This window comes from Haliotis rubra, unplaced genomic scaffold (assembly GCF_003918875.1).
Source record: "Haliotis rubra isolate DU_JTF1 unplaced genomic scaffold, ASM391887v1 Scf394, whole genome shotgun sequence".
In the NCBI taxonomy this organism is placed as follows: Eukaryota; Metazoa; Mollusca; class Gastropoda; order Lepetellida; family Haliotidae; genus Haliotis; species Haliotis rubra.
Genome location: NW_025767073.1, coordinates 952019 through 975579, shown reverse-complemented (window position 1 = coordinate 975579; position 23561 = coordinate 952019). Strand labels below are relative to the sequence as shown.

At 40.9% G+C, this 23561-nt stretch overlaps 1 protein-coding gene and 1 long non-coding RNA gene across 2 annotated transcripts; both read left to right on the top strand.

The window, feature by feature from the left end:
- The first annotated feature begins 592 nt into the window (after window positions 1-592).
- LOC124286881 lies at window positions 593-4989 on the top strand. Its single transcript, XR_006901141.1, has 3 exons — window positions 593-1241; window positions 3355-3606; window positions 4063-4989. It is a non-coding gene; the product is annotated as an uncharacterized LOC124286881 (long non-coding RNA).
- An 11638-nt stretch (window positions 4990-16627) lies between these two features.
- On the top strand, window positions 16628-23026 carry LOC124286865 (vegetative cell wall protein gp1-like). The gene is made up of 3 exons (XM_046723310.1): window positions 16628-16632; window positions 19867-21858; window positions 23017-23026. Exons 1-3 carry the CDS (start codon window positions 16628-16630, stop codon window positions 23024-23026), a joined length of 2007 nt encoding a protein of 668 aa, XP_046579266.1.
- The last annotated feature ends 535 nt before the right edge of the window (window positions 23027-23561 follow it).

Genomic DNA, 23561 nt, shown 5'->3' with positions numbered 1-23561 from the left:
GCTGTCACATAGACGTCGTCCCCTAGATGTAAATGGCATCTGGGATTTGGAAGTGTTAACAGGGCTTCGTTATCACAACTCTCACGGTGAACGGCTTCCATCTTCGAGGTAAACAGCTATCAGAACCAGTAGAGTCAAGAGCATAAGATCCGTACGTTGTCTCTGGCGACTGAAGTCAGAATGATATGGAGGGCTGTTCGAGGGACCTTTTATTATTCTAAAAATAGAAACACCAGATGTTCACACCATAGATCTCACTATAGACCTGAGACAAAGACGCATCATCTAAACATAGACTCACAAACCATGGACCTCATTATAAATTCAAAATGGACGATTTAGGATTCAAGTAGCATCCTTACAACAACTAGAGATAGCCTCTTTTCTCCCCTCCCGATCTCGGCCCTAGGTTCCAGGTATGTAGTGTCCACCTGTCTGGGATCCGTGGACCACGTGTTGTTAGTGATTGCTAACTACAACCAGAAGACGGATGTGGACATAACGCTGATGCTGGGCGGGAACGTCACCTATGACAACATGACATACAACGACGGAGACACGATTCACGTTGAAGAGCGCCTATGACCTGACTGGAACTGTCGTCAACACAACTCGTGCTGTAGCTGTGTTCAGTAGGGGAATGGAAGGAGATTATGCTCAAGCCTTTGCACAACTATTACCTGTACGACATCATGGTACAGAGTATGTTCTGTCTACACATGACTATCCGTCTGAAAGTGACTCTACATACCAGCTACACGTTGTTAGTGATCAGAGCGACACTGAAATTAGGCTGAACAATGGATCTACATTCACTCTTGATGACAACCGTGTGTATCGCCGAAACCTCGTGTATAACGAGACACTGTATTTTAATACCACAAGACCTGCCATTGCAACCCTGTGCAGAAAACCCTCAAACATAAATAATCATGGATTTGTTGTTGTAACTCCAGTTAAGTATTTCATCAACAATGCACAGGTTTATTATACATGGTGTGTAAACATACTGACTAAACACCACGTAACAGATATTGAAGTAGATAGGAGTGGCATGACTCCTGCTACAGTGCACTGGGTGGACATCCCTGGCAGTGATTACAAAGCGGGAAAAACCTGTTTACACCACGATCACTTTGTCCGCTCCACCAACAGATTCGCTGTGTATGGGTTTTACTCCGACATTTTTAATTGAGGCTACCATTTCCCAGCTGACCCATCAACCACACGTGCTGCTGCAGGTAAGTTATACTTTGATTTTGGAGAGAAAAAATAGAATGAAATTTAAGCACGAGCTAAACGTACGTTGTTTTCAGCGTGGAACTGTACAATCTGCAGATTGAAGTTTGTACTGAATTGGGAAAAGACACGTTAGATCAGTGTGGTAAAGCAAAACTCAGTATACATATTTTAGTTTGAACATGTAGGAGCGGATATATCAAATAGACATAGATGCACAAGGGGTGATGATTTCATGCAGGAGCTCAGAAATATAGAAATGTATAAATAGGATCTGACACGAACGGTTTGATTGCCTTAATTATCGGCAACTTTAGTAATTGAAGTGTAAAGGGAAATTAAATAAGGAACATTTTGTCATAACGTGTGTATTGAATAGTTACAATGTGTTTTTCACATGTTGAATATTCAAACTGCGGTCACTGTGTATTGGATACTTACGATGTTTTTTGGTAAAATTCAGAAGACATCAAGAGTGAAGTGTTTGTGTGTGAAGTGGTGAAAGAGGATGCGTGCATGTAGTTTTCCTTTCCTGTAGTTCCATGTATATTCCTGTATAACCAAACTGAAATCTTTCGTTGGATCCTTACAATATTCATATGTCAATGCCATTTAAGAGACATCACGAGTGAAGTGTTTGTGTGTGAAGTGGTGAAAGAGGATGGGTGCATTCAACGATCAGTTATATCATCTTTCACCTGTCGTACACTTACTGCAGCGTTTGTTTCCCTTTGTCACTGACCTCTAACCACAGAATCAATTTTATATCCGCCTTTTCACTAGCTTATCTACGCTACACCTCTTCAGTTGTACATTGACTCTAAGGGACCGTCCATAATTTATGGCTAGAGGGGGGTGAGGGGTTGATCTGATGATTTTAAGGGGGGTCACCCATTTTGTTTTGGGGAGCTAGGGGTCATCAAGTTTGTACACAAGTACTAAGGGGAAGTGTCAGCAGTTTGGTACATAAAATATGTCTGCATAACAATCATCATCACCCTCCTGGCCATGGATTATGAACGGTGCCTAGACGCTATACATTTTCACAGGACTGTATAAACGCTAATCCACGTATAACAACAAATATGTTCTAAATACTCGGGCGATCGTTGTTTAAGACCACATATAGAAATATGCTATCCATAACTGGCATGTGTGTGGCCAGCGTAATATTCAAGTCGCCTGTTTGCCTTACGACTGTGCCTTGTACTTTATTTCACTATACAATATTCGCATGACAATGGTATATCTAATAGAGGTGTAGACTATACAGCTGAATATTTTTTGACTGTTTAATCAATAATAATTTATCAGATATTTGTATTTTACTTCTGTTGAAATTAATTTTATTCTCTCCGGAATCCACTTGTGATATATAATGGACATGAGTTGCTACAAAAGGTTAGATTTATTTCACTTTTACTACATACGCAGACCCTTCAGGAGGAGGGCCTCCCAGGGAGTCAGACTGATGGGGTTCGGATCGACAGGGGTTATAACTAAAGGAGTTCGGACTACCAGGGGTTCATATCGACTTGGTTCAAAACTGACGGGATTAAGGCAAATGGGGCTTTAGATTGCTTTGAAGGAGGATTTGATATATTTAGCGATGATTATGGTAATACTACTAATTTTATCATTACATTTTAGCAACTGTTTCACTTTATTATAAATTTATCTTCTCATTGTTTGTGTCAGTCATATTCAGTAAAATATTTACCTGTATTACTTTAATTTGGATATATGTATAGGTATTGGAACTCAATATTGATAAAATCAATTTCAGAGAGTCTGATAGCTCGTAGTATCCACAGTCAATACTGACATTAGCATAACTGCCTATTTTTGTGAACAGGTATTCTGAGCATAGAGAGTTATTCTGTAAGTCCCGATGCAAAATATCCAAGTATATTTCGTAACCCAAAGCAGTTTTGATGTTACGATAAAATTATACGATGATAACTTTTCCATTCCTTTCTCGTATGTAATCTTTTAAACTTATATGAAGCATTTTGTTATAATGTCCAATGTGTGTCTTTAACATTGTGCAATTATCTGTTGACCAAAAACCCTTTTCTAGTTGTAGTAAATCCTGTATGTTTATAATGTAATCAGCCCATCGCTGGAATCAGATGATGTTGTTTCGATGGTCACAAGCGCCGACAACGGCGACCCAGACGAATCTGACGATGAGCCAGAACCTACACCTCCCCCTACTGTCAGCTAAATGAGAGCTTATATGGACTGTATGATCAATTATGTCGAGTGTGTTGGAGATGCCAAGAACTTAGAGACAATGGTCAGCATGTGTGCATCTTTCAAGCCACTCTCCAAGCAGACTGTCATTGGCAATTTCTTTCAACCCGAGTGAGTTTCTGTGTTTTGATTGTTACACGTATACTGTATCCAGACATTATTATATGCCTTGATTGATTGATTGATTGTTATATTAATATTCGACTTGTTATGTATACAAACTGTAATAGAGTCATTTGATACATGTATACGTTCTTATGTTCTTGGGGCGGTGGGGTAGCCTAGTGGTTAAAGCGTTGGCTCGTCACGCCGAAGACCCGGGTTCGAATCCCCACATGGATACAATGTGTGAAGCTGGAATATTGCTAAAAGTGGCGTAAAACCAAACTCAGTCAGTCAGTCTTATGTTCTTGTCTCGGTATGTCAAAGGGAAGTAACTCTACTGTAGTGGCGTCCATAATGGTTCGTTTCAGTAGTCCGTCCGTTTCACTATCCGAACGTTTTTGATGAAAAAACGGAAGTGTTCGGATTAACGAGGCCTGACTTTACATTTTGTTTATGGTGTAGGTTCTCCGAGACACAGGAGACACAGGAGCTTGAAGATATGAACTGGTTGTAACTTTGAAACCAGTGAGGTACATTCGATGTGGACTGGATGCTGTTGCGTCAAAAAATATGATATCATTGTTTAACCATTGATGCTGATTGCTCAAAGTGTATAACAATGAATCATTTCTATGTGTTTGTTGGTTCATTGTTTAACGCCAGACTCACATCTATGCGTGAACCATGTTGGCGAGCCGTGATTACTCAAGACTCTGACCCGGGTCTTCAAGGGGATATTCGGTCTGCCGATGTATTGGTTGTCGTCGATAAACGAAATAAATCAGTTACAATGAATTTGGATACAATGCAAGTAAGTAGGCAAGATAGGTGGGCGCAGGTGGTCCAGTTGTCTGTTGAAATATGTGTCCAATGGCGGACCAGTCAACTATGGTCGTAGGTTCGAATCCCGGTTCGCCATGACCATATATCTGTGTTTGTTGATATATCATAGCCTTGCTTGTGGGTTTCATCAAAGTGACAAGTATCCAATGCTTGCATCACAACGGAGTTTTACGGTGTGAAACCAAACTCACTGACCAACTAAACCACACTGGGGTCAAGGGAATGTAGTGACCAGTAAATGTGAGCAATGGTACCGCGTCAGTGGTATTTTACTGAGGTAATCAGAGTCGGGCACCTAAAGACCAACACACAAAGTCTGTGATCTAACCCACTCAGCCAGCGCTCTAGAAGGTCGGACAACTGATAGTCTATATCACGTACTTTGCGTGCCTCTGATAAATATAACTTGGCACACGCTGCAGGATTTCCAGTGTACACAGAAACAGGGTAGTTTCGAATCCACATGGAATATTCAAAGATGAATGTAAATGAAAGGGTGTGTTTTTTTAATGTAGTGATAAGATTGTGGATGAACGCCACGTACTGTTTGAATGTCCGCTGTACGATGACCTACGTGAAAGTTTATATGGCCATATGTGTTTCAGTTCTCCCAACTTCCTAGATTTATGTGATAATGAAAAAATGATTTTACTATTTAAAGAACATGTTTATTTTACAGCCAAAACCTGCTTTTATATACTTCAAAGAAGAAAACATCTTTTATACGGCTAATTTCATATTGTTACTTTTATCATATATGTCACTTCTATGTAATAGTCTCTCATAACCCTTAGAGGGTGGCTCATTTTATGTATATGTGTGTATATACCTGTACTTTTACATGAGGTGAGACTTAAATAAAATATCTGTCTGTCTGTCTGTCTGGAACAAACCAAACAAAGTACTTGCATCTGTTCTTCACTGAGAAAGTGTTATCTAAATAGTCAGGGATGTTGTAAAAGAAATTGGTTGATATTTGTTTATATAATGTCAATAACAACATTTGTCATAAAGCGAACTGTCATGTGTACCGAATTACATACTCACAAAATGTCAGAGTTATTTCAATGTGGAGTCTGTACAATCAGACAGAGAACGTCAAGACATGCCACAACAGTCACACCTCCCATAAAACAGGGCACTTATACAGGGTCTACCTGGCCCCAGGGAGGGCTGTCAGGGGGACAGAAGGACGGAGGATGGGAAACTGTCCCTACCCAGAACGACCCGCTGGAATTCGAAAATAAGCGGATCCATCTGTTTTTCTAAATTTGTAATATCTGTCCCCGAGATTCAGTGTATGAATTAATTTTGAAAAGTCACTGGCCAAGAGGGCTTGTTAAGTAAAAATTTTGCTAGCCCACATCATACTTCACTGGCCCAGCAAAATATCAAAATGCACATCTGTCAGAATTGGTGTGATGTTTGGTAATTGAAGACGTTACAAGATACATTTTTATTGTAATGGTTTTAAACATCTTTGCGCAACGCTACTAACAGTTTTATTTAGCGACCTATGTGTGACAAGAGATAACAAATATCACAAGACTCTTATTACTTGATTTCATCACATCCGTGTGCATTAGATAAAGAACAAATCATCTGAGATTTTCAGCTAGCCAGTCGGGATAGCTTTAACAATATATTACTGGCCCGATTCACAATCAACTAGCATTTGGCTTGCGGGCCAGTAGCTATTTCGAACACTGCCGAGATTCATCATAAGCTCAAAAGCATATTGAAGTATGCGGATTAAACTACCCAGTAGGAAGAAACAAACATTTCCTTGTACGTCTGATGCCCTTGGTTGGCTGAATGTACGCTCCATGCGCAAGGAAAACCATAGCGGAATGGAGAACTGTCGGTCTGGTTGCCCTGGCGACTGGTTTGTGGCAATAAAATCCCAGCAATGACTCAGCTATACAGAACCATCAAATTAAGCTTAACTGCTCAGACAGAGAAACATTTGACCTTGAACACCTTCTGCAGATGATCCAAGAGTGCAGATTGAATATGCCCTTTGTAGCATATCTGGGCATGATTGGTCGTCGTGTACAACATAGGGATCCTCCTGTACAGATCCTGGCCCAATTGGAGCTGCTTTACAAGAGGAATGGCGTAGACTGGCCCTTCGGAGGATCAGGAGGCTGACAGGGGTATGAGGAGGAGAGTGCTGGCTGTCACACAGTCACATGGAGGTTACACTCGGTATTGACCTTGCATCGTGTAAGACATGCAATATGACACTTTAAATGTTCTCATTCACAAATAAATTCGACATTAAACATTCCAGGGCCATACTTGTACAGACATGGTTTTGTATGAAAATCAATGCTTTTTTAAAATGAGCAATTATCATCATAAAATCAACATGGATTCCATCATATTGTCGTTTTGTATGAGTCGAAGGACCGTACGGGTCCGAAAAACTCGTTTTTACATCGTGGTCACCACGAGAAATTTTATGTACGTCTTGAAAACCTATCTTTGCAAAAATACAGGGGATGCTTAATTAAGCTCTTTGTGTATATTTAACTAGTGATTGACAGTTGCTTTGGTTATAGATTTAGTTTTGAATTGATGACATGATTTCATGAATTGAAAAGAAAATTATACTAGCATCATAGTTGGTAGAATATCTAAATATATCAATATACTTGTATACTAATTATGAACGACTGGTTTATATATCACACTAATTTGCACGTTTATTTGTTTGTTTACTGAGAAATATATTTTATCAGTGCATTAATTACCTTCATTCATCTATTTCCTATACAGCTACATGTATCTACATATACATAAGTCCACGCAGGTAGCAAAGGCACTGTAAGTACCATGGTCCCTAGTATGGTGATCTACTTTCAGTTGTTGGCGACCTATAGCCCATTTTTATTTTGTATTGTCTTCGTAAATAAAATATTTTGACATTTAATAGCTAGTTTTAGACACCATCTGTGATACTACAGTTATTTTACAGTCCTTTGACGACTGGTTATTTAGCAAATTGTATTTATTGTGTATGTAAAACCATTCTCGTCACTCTATGGCTGAAATATTGTCGAGGTGACGTTAAATTTTAACTCACCCATTCACATATACATAAATATGAGCCCAAACCCAGCTAACTTTATACAGAAATCATCCGCCACTTGGTCCCCAGGGTATACGAATATATTTGATGGTGATGATTTGGAGATTTTACGTGCGCCTTCCGACATACTGCTTACTTCGAACAAGAGGTGAGGTGAGGTGAAATTGGGTTTTACGTCGTACTTGAGAATATTTCACTCATATGACGACGTGCATGCGTGTGTATGTGTATGTGCGGCTGCTTGTAGTAGCCCAGACTGAAGCTGGTTTTATAGTGCTAGCCCACTAAGATACCATGCCGCAGTGAAGCATGAATACCCTACTCAGACACATTATACTGACTCCGAGCCGACCAGTCCTTGTTGTACCCATTAATGCCGAGCGTCAGGCAGGGACCAACAAGTACCATACTTTAACGTCTCCGGGCGGATCGAACAAGAGCCCGCCAGGCCATTCAGTATATAATGAAGATATGGCAACCGAAAGGGACGTTCCTTAATTAATGTTTATAATAATGGTATGTTAACTTCTGGGAATTTAGGTGCCGCTTTGGCTGCTTGGTCGGCATGTCAGGGATCCATATGTGTAAATATGGCGCCAACTTGGCCAGTGTTCATGTATATAAGCTGCTGTAGTGTTTTGGCGATGTTGGGGTTTGTCGGTGTGGGTTTTTTTCGGAGGACAGATTTGTGTTTATTTTAAGAATTGTTAGTTTAGGAGTGATGATACCCGATGGATTGGTGTTTTGTTTTAGCTTTATTTTTGTGTCCAGTTATGAGGTTGTTATGGGTGGCTATATTGGGTTTAGAAGTGAGATCTTGCGAGCAAGCGCATGAAGTTTAGGGCTTATGTTGGTATCTATGAGTTGTTTGATTATGGGGTGTATTTGGGTTGATGCTGTAATAGCTAACGTAGTATGTTGGAACATGCTGTCACTGGGCAAAGGTAGTTTACTGAAAACCACGCCTATTACAATACCCAGAAGTTTATGGTAAACTGCTCTCGTGTTAGTTTCAAAGGGGATTTTGAAGGTCCGGGTTAGAATATTGATCTTCAGTAACCCATGTTTGTCGTAAGAGGTGACTAACGGGATCGGGTGGTCAGGCTCGCTGACTTGATTCACACATGTCATCGGTTCCCAATTGCGCAGATCGATGCTCATGTTGTTGATCACTGGATCACTGGATTGTCTGGACCAGACTTGAATAGCTGGAATATTACTGAGTGTGGCGTAAAACTAAACTCCCTCACTCACTCTAAGAGGATTTCGCCAATAATATGGGACAGTCGACTTGTGTGAAAGGTGGAATCTGACCAACTGCTTGGTCAAAGCTGAACTGCAGGCAAGCGGACTTACATAATAATGAGACAGAGATTGAGTGAGTAAGTGAGTTAAAGTCTAACCTCACCTCGGCAATATTTCAGCCATATAGGGAGGTAGAGACCGGAAGACAAATTGCTATATGTTTGCTTTTGCTATTCCATGTCGGCAGGTCGGACACATGAGCACGTGATCACTTCGGGTATGTTTCCGGAGCTTAGCTCTGGAGCTTTCAAAACTGATGTGAAACATTGCATAGGTAGCAAGTGCTGAACTGGTGCTTTTTCCATTATATTTGTTAAATTTTAAATTGGGGGTGTTATGGCAACTAGAAGCTGGTATGATGACTTCCGCCCGTAAACCAACTACCCCACCCCACTCTTTAACAATGTCTTTCAGTGGCGCTTGCAGATGTTGGATATTTTTAACATGTTGCATATTGATTAGAATTCATGTAAATAAATGCTTTAAATTTCATTGCTCAGCTTTAGTCATTCTATTTTATCATGATACTTAGGTTGCCTTAACTAACTATCACTCACCGCATGTTCGCCACACAACACAATAACATAAGCCCTTCCCCACTTAGGTCCTTTTGTCTTTATAGCCAGCTTGGGCAATCAGTTAAGCTTTACACTTTTACCATTACAAGGTTTGTGGTCACTCCACATTCAGTCGTCACATGAGCAACATTCCATGTGGATTTTCTTAACAGATCTTGGGATCGCATTCAGAGATAATTTGGATATTTTATTTATTTATTGTTCATGTATATCATTTGTAGATATAACTTGTAGTTGTATCAGTGTGTGTTAATCTGAAATTAGTACTGTGAATTTGGTGATAAATACTCTACATGCATTATAATGTTCATTATATTCAAATGACATATTAGTAACATGATTAATAAAAGGCAAGGTTAACCACGTGAGCATGTGATGAATGGATGAACACAAGTATAGCTTTGTAATCATAAATGGGTGAATGAAAATAAGCACGAATGAATGAATGAGGTCTTATTTTCATTGTTTTCTATCTTGCTCAGCTACAACCACATTTGGTGGTGGGGTAGCCTAGTGGTTAAAGCGTTGGCTCGTCACGCCGAAGACCCGGGTTCGAATCCCCACATCGGTACAATGTGCGAAGCCCATTTCTTGTATCCCCCACCGTGATGTTGCTGGAATATTGCTAAAAGCGGCGTAAAACCAAACTCAGTCAGTCAGTACAGCCACATTTGTGTTTGATTACTGCATTATTGCTGAGAATGCTTTTGTATATGTTCATTATTAGCATGTCTGTACATAATAATATTTTCTCTACAGACGGACATTTACAGACACAGCAGCGTCCCCAGGTGTGAAATAAACCTAGGCCCACACACCTGGTAGGTTTATATATTGTTTATATATCATGTATCTCAAATGGGAAACATTTTTGTACGCAGTTATTGTTTACTGAAGCAACTATTATGTGTATATCTGTGTTTAGGATCTGTGTTAGACTAACAACTAGTCTTTGAAATGAACATATTTTACTGAAGAAAGTTCATAGTAAAAAAATATAAAATATAATGAAAAGGAGCCCTGAGACTTTCTTCATTTTCAGCCTGAAGCTGAGGAAATCTAGACTTGCCACATTTTCTAGACTTGTGTGGGCTTTCTTGGATATATTTTGCTTCAGGGTCCGTACGACAGACTAGATCTGTGTTTAGGATATGTATATATTGCTGCATGTATTATATTGTAACATGATTGTTTCAGGGTTGTTGTTTTCACTACCCCACATCTCTAATAAATCATCGGCCATTGAAGAACAAAAAGTAGCGTCTGTTGTCTGTGTGTGACAGACGCAGTCCTGCTACATTTCTTTAAGTATGTTCAGATACAATTCAAGAAACATGTTTAAACTCATTGTTATCTGATGAGGAATATCTATTCAGGTGATATGATTTGACTAGAAGGAAATTTAAGGGGGGATACGGGCGGAAATCTTTCCATTATCGATTATTTTATTTTCCGCCGCCCTCTGTTACTGCTTTAGTTTTGGGAACGGAAACATAAAAAATACGAGTGGCGTCATCTTAAAGTCGGTGGGATTTCAGACAGATTGACGATAGTTGTGCTGGTAGTAGTATTGCGCGGTCACTGCTCGTGCTGCACGTGCAACATCACTAGTCTCGTGCACGGAGTTAGGTAACCCAGTAGCTGTGTACAGTCTTCAGTTTCAGCCTGTGGAAAATCATTTATAATGGATAAAAAGAAAGGTGGTTGTTTCTGGAACTGGACATTTTGAGTGGTACTGACGACAGCGTATCTGGACCATGGCCAATCGAGCTTCGTGACGGTGTAAGACAATATATATATGTCAACTTGGACTTCCCCGGGTCCGGATATCTCCGACAACACAGGCATCGATGATAACAGAGACCATATGGTCTCTGATGATACCGGACAGACCCAGTAATCGCAGTATCAAATTTTGTGTATGAAATCCCGAAAAAAACAGCTCTTCAGGTTTGTTATTTTCTGTTCTTACATAATTTAATGTAATATATTATTATATATAGTCTCAACAGAGCTATGGTCTCAATACGAGTGTGTGTGCCTGAAGTCTAGTGAAGAGTTCCCCAGTCGATTGGTCCAAATGTGGCTGCTTGTGGTTCCTATTGATCAGCTGTTGATAGTTCAGAGAATATATGATATACACTCCGTGGCAAATTAAGTTCCAAAACTGCTCGACGTTGTGAGCGCAAATCACAGCTTATCCATTGCTTGGGGCGGTGGGGTAGTCTAGTGGTTCAAGCGTTGGCTCGTCACGCCGAAGACCCGGGTTCGATTCCCCACATGGGCACAATGTGTTAAGCCCATTTCTGGTGTTCCCCGCCGTGATATTGCTGGAATATTGCTAAAAGCGGCGTAAAACTAAACTCAGTCAGTCAGTATCCATTGCTTCCTGCCATCCATGATGCTTCATGTTAGTAACAAAGAGGAACTTGTTTTTACTGATTATCTCCCTTTGTTTACAATTTAGTCGTCTGCTTCCTCTACCTCCTGGCTTAGCAAGACCCTTAGCAAGGACCTTACACCTGTTGTTGAAAGCTAACACTTTATTGGCATGTATCAATCAAGATGCTGCCTTACAAGGTAACCTGCGATATTGTGCTAGATGTTGCAAAATGTTTAAATAATGTTACATAATGGTTTGTTTTCAAAATACTCTTTTTCCCCCAAGTATTTACCATGATTGACTTGGATGATGTTTTCCATGTTTAGTGAAAGAAGAGACAATAAAATCTTCTGTATCTTCAGAAATAAGTCAATGAAAGAGACACCACGAATTCATTCAAATGAGTATCTTTGGGTTATGGATTTTATGAATAGACTGAGGTCATCATGTTTAACTGCAAACCTACCTATACAGAAAATAGAAAATACTAAGACTATGAACAGCCAAAGCTATACAATGTTCCAAGCAGCAATGGAAATGGTAAAAGTACCTTCTGCAACCCCTGCTAGAAATGTCAGAAATGGCATACAGCATGTTTTGGGTCCTCTGAACATTTAGCCATATTTTGATCTCAAGTAAGTGAAAAGTTGATTGTACTAAATCAAGTCACACAAGTATGTGCATACTGTTACTTTGTGTTTAGGTATAGACAATAAGTTTGTAAAAAAAATCAATTTGCATGTAATTTGACTTGTTTATTAGTCCCTATCAACAAGTGCTTTTAGGGATCTGAAGGGAGCATTCATTAAATATTGAATAATTTCTTAAGAATTGTCCTTACTGTTACCATATAAACCAGTAACAGTAAGGACAACTTCAGTAACAATATGAACATTTGTATTTTTCTAAAAAGGATCTTAAAGACATATTTGTCATTGTGTTTCGAAATCCTTCACTGATATTACTCAGAATAAACATTTGAAATATTTTTTATTGTCAATAAAAAACATTATTCTCAAAGAGTTTACTGTTGATTTATTAACACTTGGTAACAGTATGGACAAATTCAGTAACAGTAGTGACAAATTTCTACAAAAATAAGATTGAAACTGACAATAATTGCTATTATTTATATACTGGACAAAATAAGTTAGGGATATTGGTATTTTTATGATTGATATTTTATCAGTGTGTCAATGAATAAATAGACCATTATTCATAATTTCAAAATTTACATATATCCCCAGCTATTTTTGTCCAGTATATTTAAAGCTATGTATGACCCTTTACGTAAACGTTTAAATTACATGTTCATCAATGTTGTTATTTTCTTTAACAATATGGAACTAAAAAAGTATCAGCATGGACAAATTTATTCAAAATAATATATTTTTTAAATGGTGATAATATTTTTTATTCTTTATTCATGCTTTTTGTTTGGTAAAAAATATTGGAAGCTTTAATCATTGCTGGAAAATATCAACTTTAATCGAAATGTTCAATTGAAACTTAATGTTTGGTCACAGTATTGACACAAAAAAGTAACAGTGTGGACAAAATTATTCAAAATCAATAAATATTTATATTTAAATTACTGATAATATTTGTAATTCTGTATCCATGTTTTTTCATTGTAAAAATTATTGGAACCTTTAGTCATTGCTGGAAAATTTCAACTTTAATCCAAATTTTCACCAAAACTTGTGTTTTGCTAACAGTATAGTGTTAGGCATAATGTAAAATTGAAGGGTTCACTGAAACAAATTTATCTTATAATAGTCCTTAGAAACGTTTAAGTTACAAGATTATGTAAGTTGTGAAGGGATAGAAGTAAAAAGATATTTCCAGAACCGCATATCTTTTTAAATGTCATAGATGTCAATAAGAGTATCACTTATTTATGGTGTAATATAATTGCCATCAACGTGGCGCATAAAAACCGAACGTCGCATAAAAAAGACGTTGACAACGACATTGCCTACGACGTCGTGCAAAAATACACAAGAATGATCTACAACAAAAATATAAAATCGACGTCGTGCTTAGAAATTGTTTTATTGAGAATCGGTGAACACCTTCATGTAAAGTGATGATGACACTGCTTTGGTAGCATCACTGGTGCATTTGTCTTTGTACAGTTCGTACATTTTTTTTATATTTAATGTCGATCCCAAAAACTTTCTGTTTGTATCTCGCCGGGTGTAGTGAGCAGCAACTGTTGGGAATGATTATATGTGCTCTCGAACCGTTTTTAGTTATTGTTGAAGTTTGCATTCATTCAATACGTTCATTAACAATGTACCAGAAGGTCTTGGCGTCGGTTTAATGCAGAACGGGGCGGTGGGGTAGCCTAGTGGTTAAAGCGTTGGCTCGTCACGCCGAAGACCCGGGTTCGATTCCCCACATGGGCACAATGTGTTAAGCCCATTTTCTGGTTTCCCCCGCCGTGATATTGCTGGAATATTGCTAAAAGCGGCGTAAAACTAAACTCAGTCAGTCAGTTTAATGCAGAACCTTCATTTACCGTATACTTTGCAATAAAATTGGTACCTGCTGTTCTTTCGAATAAATGCCAACAAGAAGGAATTAATATTAATACTGTGATATGGTGTTTACATGTGGCATTTTATAACATCACAATGTGGCGTTTAGGTAGACATGATGCTCATCTATGGATTAAATTAAAATTCAGATACATATGTGAAGTGTGGTTGAGGTGAGGTGCTTTTGAGAGCCCAGACCAAGCTGGACCGAAAGCTTGTGATATAGCAACTGTGTTGAGAATATAGAAAAGAGGGCTTCACTTTGAGCAGCGTGTTTGCCCCAAATACTACGTTTTGGAACTTTATACAGTGATATGTAGGTAGATATAATGCTAATCAATGAATCTGGATACATTTCATGATACATGTGTGAGGTTTGAGTTGCTTTTGACAGCCCGAGCCAAGTAGGGCCCAACAGAGACTAAACACTTTTGATTGAGGCTATGTTGGGAATGGAGAGAGACAAGGACTTTACTTTAACGGACCAGTTATCTTTACATGTGGCATTTTGCAACATCACAAAGTCATATTTAGGTAGATATAATACTAATGTGTGAATTAAAATACAATTCAAGGTACATGTTTGAGGTTTTAGCTGTTTTTGATGGCCAGGGCCATGCCAGACCGAACAATAGTGGCGGAGATTGTGTTGAGTGTGTGGGGAAGAGATCGTTTCATTGCAGATGAGCATGTTTTACATACAATGAACAGTGACCTTCTAGGGTGGTATTTAATTGGATATAGATGTAAAAACATTTTCGGGTTGACAGAAATGTTTATCGGGATTGACTGAAGTATTTATGTGTTTTAAATCCTGTTTCGATTTACGATTCTTCTTTTAGATGTAACCTTGGTCAGCCACGTTCAGAGGCCGCTCGTCTTCCTGCGTTTTAAGCGATTTACTCGTAATAAAGTGATTATTGTGCGCATTTGTGGCTTCTGGTTGATCATTAGCATCATGAATGTTTGTTCCATTTATTAATTGTAGGCATAGTTTACGATACTGGATTTATTAGCCAACAATATAGTTGGCCTGTTTTGGCCCGGCCCGACCAGAGTTTTAGGCCATCCTGTGTTCTGGCACTAACCCCTCGATATAGTGAGATGTCTCCCATGATTTTTGTAGCGATAAATAAGAAAAAAAATATTTTACAAAGCGACGTCCCGCAAGACGTCTTTTTCATGCAACGTTGTTCGTTTTTACGCGCCGTGCGATGGCAATTGTTACCATTGTCGTCCTTACTGTTGCCGTCAATATCCATACCTATTGTTCAGATTTATTTTGCAGATTTTACAAACACATGTGAAATATTTTGAAATCACCTACATATGACTTGTGACTCTCAAAGGTAATGGAGCATGGAACATATAGTTCATACAACATAATAGGTAACTTAGCTGGCAGCATTCTCGTTTTTCCACCAAAGCAAATTCTAAAAAAAATTATTTTTAACCAATCACTTTTACTTTTTTTCAATTTATTATAAAATATAACGACTTTCTTATCATATAGAACAAGTTTTTATGGATAACAACTTCTTTATTTCGTGAAGTTGTTATCCATAAAAACTTGTTCTATATTGTACATCTCGACTTCTAAAAATGCCACTGAAACAAGACTTTCTTATCTTTGCCCAAAAATATAGATATGAATTTTAATTAGAACCATTTTTATTAGCTTTTAATGGTGGTAACAGTAAGGACAATTTTCATGTAATTACCATGAAAAACAATCTTTAAAAAAATATCTAATAAAGGTTAAGCTTGCATTTTTGTGAATTCATCAACTTCACTTGATACTTTTACAAAATCAATTAATAAATCATCATTACCCCACAATTATTTTTTCTGTTTTCATATTTTCAAAGTTACACTCTTGTGAAAATGACTCATATAGACATTTATGATCAAAATATCATAAATAGTAGGTCAGAGAGGCAATGTGATTCTAACCCGGAAAATCAACATAAACTGGTACTAAACTCCAACATCAACCATCATGGTTAAGACTATTATAGACATTTAAGTGGCAATGAAACATGTATTCCAGTCTATCTCAATGTGCCAGTCAGATACATCACAGCTCCTGTTCATAAACCAGGGGTGTGTTTGACCAGTGTGATACTTACACATGATCTATGTGCAGGTGCTTGTTCCCCAACCAATCAGCACAGTCTTCCCCTGGAGTGAAGCACTGAGATGCACTGACATATAGTGATGGATGTGCCAGAGTTATCATGTCTTCAGAGGTGCCGCTGATACTTCTTGTCAAATGCTTCCAATGGGGTGAGATTAATAGTTTTGGTATTTCTGGAATACCTTTCATAATCAGAGATTGCTTGGACACAAGTATTTACTATGTATGTATGAAGCTGTCGTGTGATTTTCAGGCCCTTTTGAAGTACATGTACCTGATTGATAATGGCATAAACTGTGTGAGTGTCGTTTAAAGGGGCGGTGGGATAGCAAAGTGGTTAAAGTGTTCGCTAGTCACGCAGAAGACCTGGGTTCGATTCCCAACATGGGTACAATGTGTGAAGCCCTTTTCAGGTATCTCCCACCATGATATTGCTAAAAGCGGCGTAAAACTTGACTCACTCGCTTAAAGGCAATGAGTTGATTGGAAGATAGTTCAGTTTAGGTTAAGGTTTTAATTTATTACATGCTCACTGATTCACTCTTTCACTCACTATTACACACTCAAGAGTGTCTTTATCATGTTTGGGGTCGGTGGGGTAGCCTAGTGGTTAAAGTGTTGGCACGTCACGCCGAAGACCCGGGTTCGAATCCCCACATGGGCACATTGTGTGAAGCCCATTTCTGGTGTCCCCCGCTGTGATATTGCTGGAATATTGCTAAAAACGGCGTAAAACCATACTCACTCACTCACTCACTTTATCATGTTGGACGTCGTCATATGAGCGAAATATTCTCAAGCACGACGAAAAAACCCAATTTCACCTCACCTCACCTTTATCATGTTAGACACCGCCTCTGTGGTGTAGTGGTTAGAGCGTCTGCCCAGAGAGAACGTCGCGGGTTCGATCCCCGACCGCGTCATACCAAAAGACGTTAAAATATGGTACTTGTTGGTCCCTGCCTGGCGCTCGGCATTAATGGGTACAACAAGGACTGGTCGGCTCGGAGTCAGTATAATGTGTCTGAGTGGGGTATTCCTGCTTCACTGCGGCATGTTATCTCAGTGGGCTAGCACTATAAAACCAGCTTAAGTCTGGGCTAGTACAAGCAGCCGCACATACACATACACATGCATGCACGTCATCATATGAGCGAAATATTCTCATGCACGACGTTAAACCCAATTTCACCTCACCTCACCTCACCTCACCTCACCTCACCATTACCCTTTCCAGCTTCCAGTTCAACCAGTCTCTGGTTCCATATCCCCAAACAAACAAAGCTATCTATGTCATGTGATCTGTCTTTTTATTTAATGTTTGTATCGTCATCTCCCATCATTGCTCATCTGTTGGACCATCTACTATTAGTGCAGGTCCTTGAACATCACACATTTTATTGATAACGCTGTCAGGAAGCTTAAAGGCATTGCAAGCCCAACAGTTTCCACTAGTGTTTAGACTTTAAAGCTGACACTTCTGAAGGTCTGATTTACAAGAGTAATGTTGTTGGCATGTCTATATCTTCTGAAGCAGCTCATTTGGCTGCCATTAGACTATCATCTCCAGAAGTGTTACAATATGGGTGATAGATGTTTGACTTCAGAGGAAGAATTTCCACCCCTTAAGTTTCACAGGCAGCTAATTTGTCACTACTGTGGAAATTATTATTTCACTTGTGCTGTCAAGCATTAGTGATACATGGCAAAATATTGATATCCAAGACAAGATAGATAAAACTATTATTATTATCTGATGTGATCTTGCTAACAACTAATAATATTGTTTTATCTTTGTTAGAAATTTGTTATGCAGATGAGTTAACCATAAATATACACAAAAAAATTAGATGCAATAAAAAAAAAATTGAAAATGTAATTTTTCAACTTTTAAGGGAATCAGCCTCAATTTTTACCACACATTCTTCCATTCTTCATTTTTATATTGTCTGTAGCTCTTGAAAAAGCTACTTTAACATTAAAACTGGTTGCATTGAAGGTCAAGGTCAGTTGTGTGAATAAGGCATGAAAGAAGGAGACGGTAAAACATGAGAATTTTAATTTGGAATTTGGCAAGAATGAAAAAAATGTGATCCATAACTTTAAGACAGGGTTGCCATTGTATCTTCTTTTGGCAGGCCTCCATTTTGAGAACACTTAGGGTCATGTTATGAAATATGGCTCAGAATAGTTGCTGTGAAAACAGTGTTTTAGACTGGATTTTCTTATTAGGGTTAAGTTAGTTCAAGCAAAGACCATCTATTATATGGCCTCTGGTTCAAGGCACAGACTTTCTGTTTTAAACTTTCAGTGCATTTGGCATCTGTATTCCAAAACCATAAGAAATGAGTTATTTACTCGTATGTTCTTACAAATGTTCTTCCAGTAGCAGCGGGGGCGGTGGGGTAGCCTAGTGGTTAAAGCGTTGGCTCGTCACGCCGAAGACCCGGGTTCGATTCCCCACATGGGCACAATGTGTTAAGCCCATTTCTGGTGTCCCCCGCCGTGATGTTGCTGGAATATTGCTAAAAGCGGCGTAAAACCAAACTCAGTCAGTCAGTCCAGTAGCGGCGGTGAGGTAGCCAAGTGGTTAAAGCGTTGGCTCGTCACGCAGAAGACCCAGGTTCGAATCCCCACATGGGTACAATGTGTGAAGCTCATTTCTGGTGTCCCCCGCTGTGATATTGCTGGAATATTGCTCAAAGCGGCGTAAAACCAAACTCACTCACTCACTCTTCCAGTAGCAGCGTTAAACAATGAACAAATAAACAAACAAATCAGGTAGCTACAGGCCACATTTTAAATTATTATTAGGTAAAACTAGAACTACTCTTGAGTTCTCACTTTTGTTCTCGTGACTATAGTAGAATGAAAGATATATTTCTGACAGCCTAAGTGTTTAATTGTTTATGCCACACAATCCTGATGATAGGAAGTTAGTGCTTAAGATACCAGCATGGCTCCCCCATGCTGTGTGTGTTACAAGTGTTGCTCCTACAAATAGAATAGTGTATTGTCTTAGTGAATCAGCTCTTTGTAGTGGGAACACACATACAGTGACTTTCCTTCACTAAGGAGTTATATTTACCCTGTTCTGCCAGCTCCACTTCCACTGAATTGGGACAGGCCGATGACCTGATTCACTTGGGCCATTCCTCCCTCATTAGTCCTGATATGACTGGAACTCACTCACTCACTCACTCGCAGTCTCAGCTCTGGCATCCCGCTCTCTGCTTTGGCATCCCGCTCCCACTCTTAGCTCTGGCATCCCACTCCCAGTCTCACCTCTGGCATCCCACTCCCACTCTTAGCTCTGGCATCCCACTCCCAGTCTCACCTCTGGCATCCCACACCCACTCTTAGCTCTGGCATCCCACTCCCAGTCTCACCTCTGGCATCCCACTCCCATCTAACTTCTGGCATCCCACTCCTAGTCTCACCTCTGGCATCCCACTCCCAGTCTCACCTCTGGCATCCCGCTCCCATCTCACCTCTGGCATCCCACTCCCATCTCACCTCTGGCATCCCACTCCCTTCTCACCTCTGGCATCCCACTCCCTTCTCACCTCTGGCATCCCATACCCATCTCACCTCTGGCATCCCACTCCCATCTCACCTCTGGCATCCCACTCCCATCTCACCTCTGGCATCCCACTCCCATCTCACCTCTGGCATCCCTCTCCATCTCTCACCTCTGGCATCCCTCTCCCATCTCACCCCTGGCATCCCTCTCCCATCTCACCCCTGGCATCCCTTCTTCCATCTCACCTCTGGCATCCCTCTCCCATCTCACCCTGGCATCCCTCTCCCATCTCACCCTGGCACCCCGCTCCCATCTCACTTCTGGCATCCCTCTCCCATCTCACCTCTGGCATCCCGCTCCTATCTCACCTCTGGCATCCCACTCCCATCTCACCTCTGGCATCCCACTCCCATCTCACTTATGGCATCCCATACCCATCTCACCTCTGGCATCCCATACCTGTCTCACCTCTGGCATCCCGCCTCCCTGTCTCACCTCTGGCATCCCGCCCTGCCTCACCTCTGGCATCCCGCTCCCTTCTCACCTCTGGCATCCCACTCCCTTCTCACCTCTGGCATCCCACTCCCTTCTCACCTCTGGCATCCCACTCCCTTCTCACCTCTGGCATCCCACTCCCTTCTCACCTCTGGCATCCCATACCCATCTCACCTCTGGCATCCCATACCCATCTCACCTCTGGCATCCCGCTCCCATCTCACCTCTGGCATCCCACTCCCATCTCACCTCTGGCATCCCACTCCCATCTCACTTATGGCATCCCATACCCGTCTCTCACCTCTGGCATCCCATACCTGCCTCACCTCTGGCATCCCGGCTCCGCCTCACCTCTGGCATCCCGCTTCCCTTCTTCTCACCTCTGGCATCCCACTCCCTTCTCACCTCTGGCATCCCACTCCCTTTCTCACCTCTGGCATCCCACTCCCTTCTCACCTCTGGCATCCCACTACCCATCTCTGGAATCTGGCATCCCATACCCTCTGGCATCCCATACCCATCTCACCTCTGGCATCCCACTCCCATCTCACTTCTGGCATCCCAGTCCCATCTCACCCCTGGCATCCCAGTCCCTTCTCACTTCTGGCATCTCTCTCCCATCTCACTTCTGGCATCCCTCTCCCATCTCACCTCTGGCATCCCACTCCCATCTCACCTCTGGCATCCCACTCCCTTCTCACCTCTGGCATCCCACTCTCTTCTCACCTCTGGCATCCCACACCCATCTCACCTCTGGCATCCCACTCTCTTCTCACCTCTGGCATCCCACTCCCTTCTCACTTCTGGCATCCAAGTCCCATCTCACCCCTGGCATCCCAGTCCCTTCTCACTTCTGGCATCTCTCTCCCATCTCACTTCTGGCATCCCTCTCCCATCTCACCTCTGGCATCCCATACCCATCTCACCTCTGGCATCCCACTCCCATCTCACCTCTGGCATCCCACTCCCTTCTCACCTCTGGCATCCCACTCCCTTCTCACCTCTGGCATCCCACACCCATCTCACCTCTGGCATCCCATACCCATCTCACCTCTGGCATCCCGCTCCCATCTCACTTCTGGCATCCCATCCCTCTCCCATCTCACCCCTGGCATCCCAGTCCCTTCTCACTTCTGGCATCCCTCTCCCATCTCACTTCTGGCATCTCTCTCCCATCTCACTTCTGGCATCCCTCTCCCATCTCACCTCTGGCATCCCACTCCCATCTCACCTCTGGCATCCCAGTCCCTTCTCACTTCTGGCATCCCACTCCCATCTCACCCCTGGCATCCCAGTCCCTTCTCACTTCTGGCATCCTGCTCCCTGTCACACCTCTGGCATCCCAGTGTCTGATATGGTATCCCATTTACACTTCCTATGGCAGCCCTGTTTTGGGGATTTTCTTCCATAAATCTGCATCACATTATATTGTGGTCCTTAGGCCTACAGTTTGTTACAGCTCGGGCCGTTGATAGTGTCACAGCTGCACCAGCCCATAAACTCACATTCGTGTGTTTACTGTGCCTGCACTCACTACATGGGCCATAACAGCTATCAATAACACATTTAAACCCAGAGATATCAGGAGGAAAGTTCAGTTTGTGTTGTAGGTTTTACTTTTTGCTCTTTTGAGAGAAAAATTTACAACTGAAAGTGAGAAATACTCCAGACATTTCATCTTGTTTGTAATATGTGACAATGTCCAACACTATAGTGCATCTGCGTCACTCGATAGCCTGTCATGGTGGTCAAACTGTTAACCACTTTAACAAGTTATATTTAGGTTTACACTTTCTCCGTAAAGTAGAGATTCTAGCGCTTTTATTAGGCTGTGTCCCATCCGGGATTTGAACTCACACTCTGAATCAGGCACCTAATCGCTAGTACACAAAGTCAGTAATCTAACCCACTCAGCCACCGCTGCTTCCACAGAATGAAAGTCAGACAAGCAGTAGTCGAGATCACATACTTTGTGTACCTCTCTGACAAGTGTAAGGCCCTCCTACATACATTACTTTGAAACTGACTTGAAACTGACTTGAAACTGTCATAGTGCTGACGCCATACCATACTTTAAAAGAGTTTTTGATTGTAGCTCTAAGTCCTCAATATCCGCCATACTTCAGCACTTGTAGGGCTACGATCATTGTTACTTAGACATTTTCAGGGCTCCAGATAAGGGCCATATCCGAGTATGTATGGATAAAAATATGCACAATACAGTAGGAAATAATTTAGAAAACGTAGCAGATACGGTCTTAGAATCATTTACAGATGTATGCATCTGAAAAAGTATTACTTTATTGTTTATTGACCAGTTTAGATAAGAGTAGCAATGTTGCGGTGCATGTATGAAACGAAACACAAGATTACTGATACTACATTATATTCAATTCAGTACTCTAAATGTACTCTTAAATTTTTCCAGTACTCCTATATTGAAAAAATAAGGAGTACGTACTCCTGATGTTGAAAATTTATCTGGAGCCCTGCATTTTACTGGTGTTGTTTTCAGGCAAAAGTAGCTCATTCTTCGGTTCAGCATAATGACAGTCGTTGAGCTAAGATAAAGTAGCTGTGAGTTTAGTTTTACGTCGCACTCAGCAATATTCCAGCTATATGGCATCGGTCTGTAAATAAACAAGTCTGGAGGAGACAATCCAGTGATCAACAGCATGAGCATATCGTAATTGGGATCTATGCGATGACATGAGTCAACAAAGTAAGTGAGTCTGACCACCCAATCCCATTAGTCCCCTCTGACCCGTGAAGATCCAGGGTAGAATAGGTCTTCAGCAACCCATGCTTGCTACAAAAGGCGACTATGCTTGTCGTAAGAGGCGACTAACAGGATTGGGTGGTCAGGCTCGCTGACTTGCTTGACACATGTCATCGGTTCCCAATTGCCCAGATCAATGCTCATGCTGTTGATCACTGGATTGTCTGGTCCAGACTCGATTATATACAGACCGCCGCCATATAGCTGTAATATTGCTGAATGCGGCGTAAAACTAAACTCACTCACTCACTCATTAGTCCCCTCTAACGACAAGCGTGGGT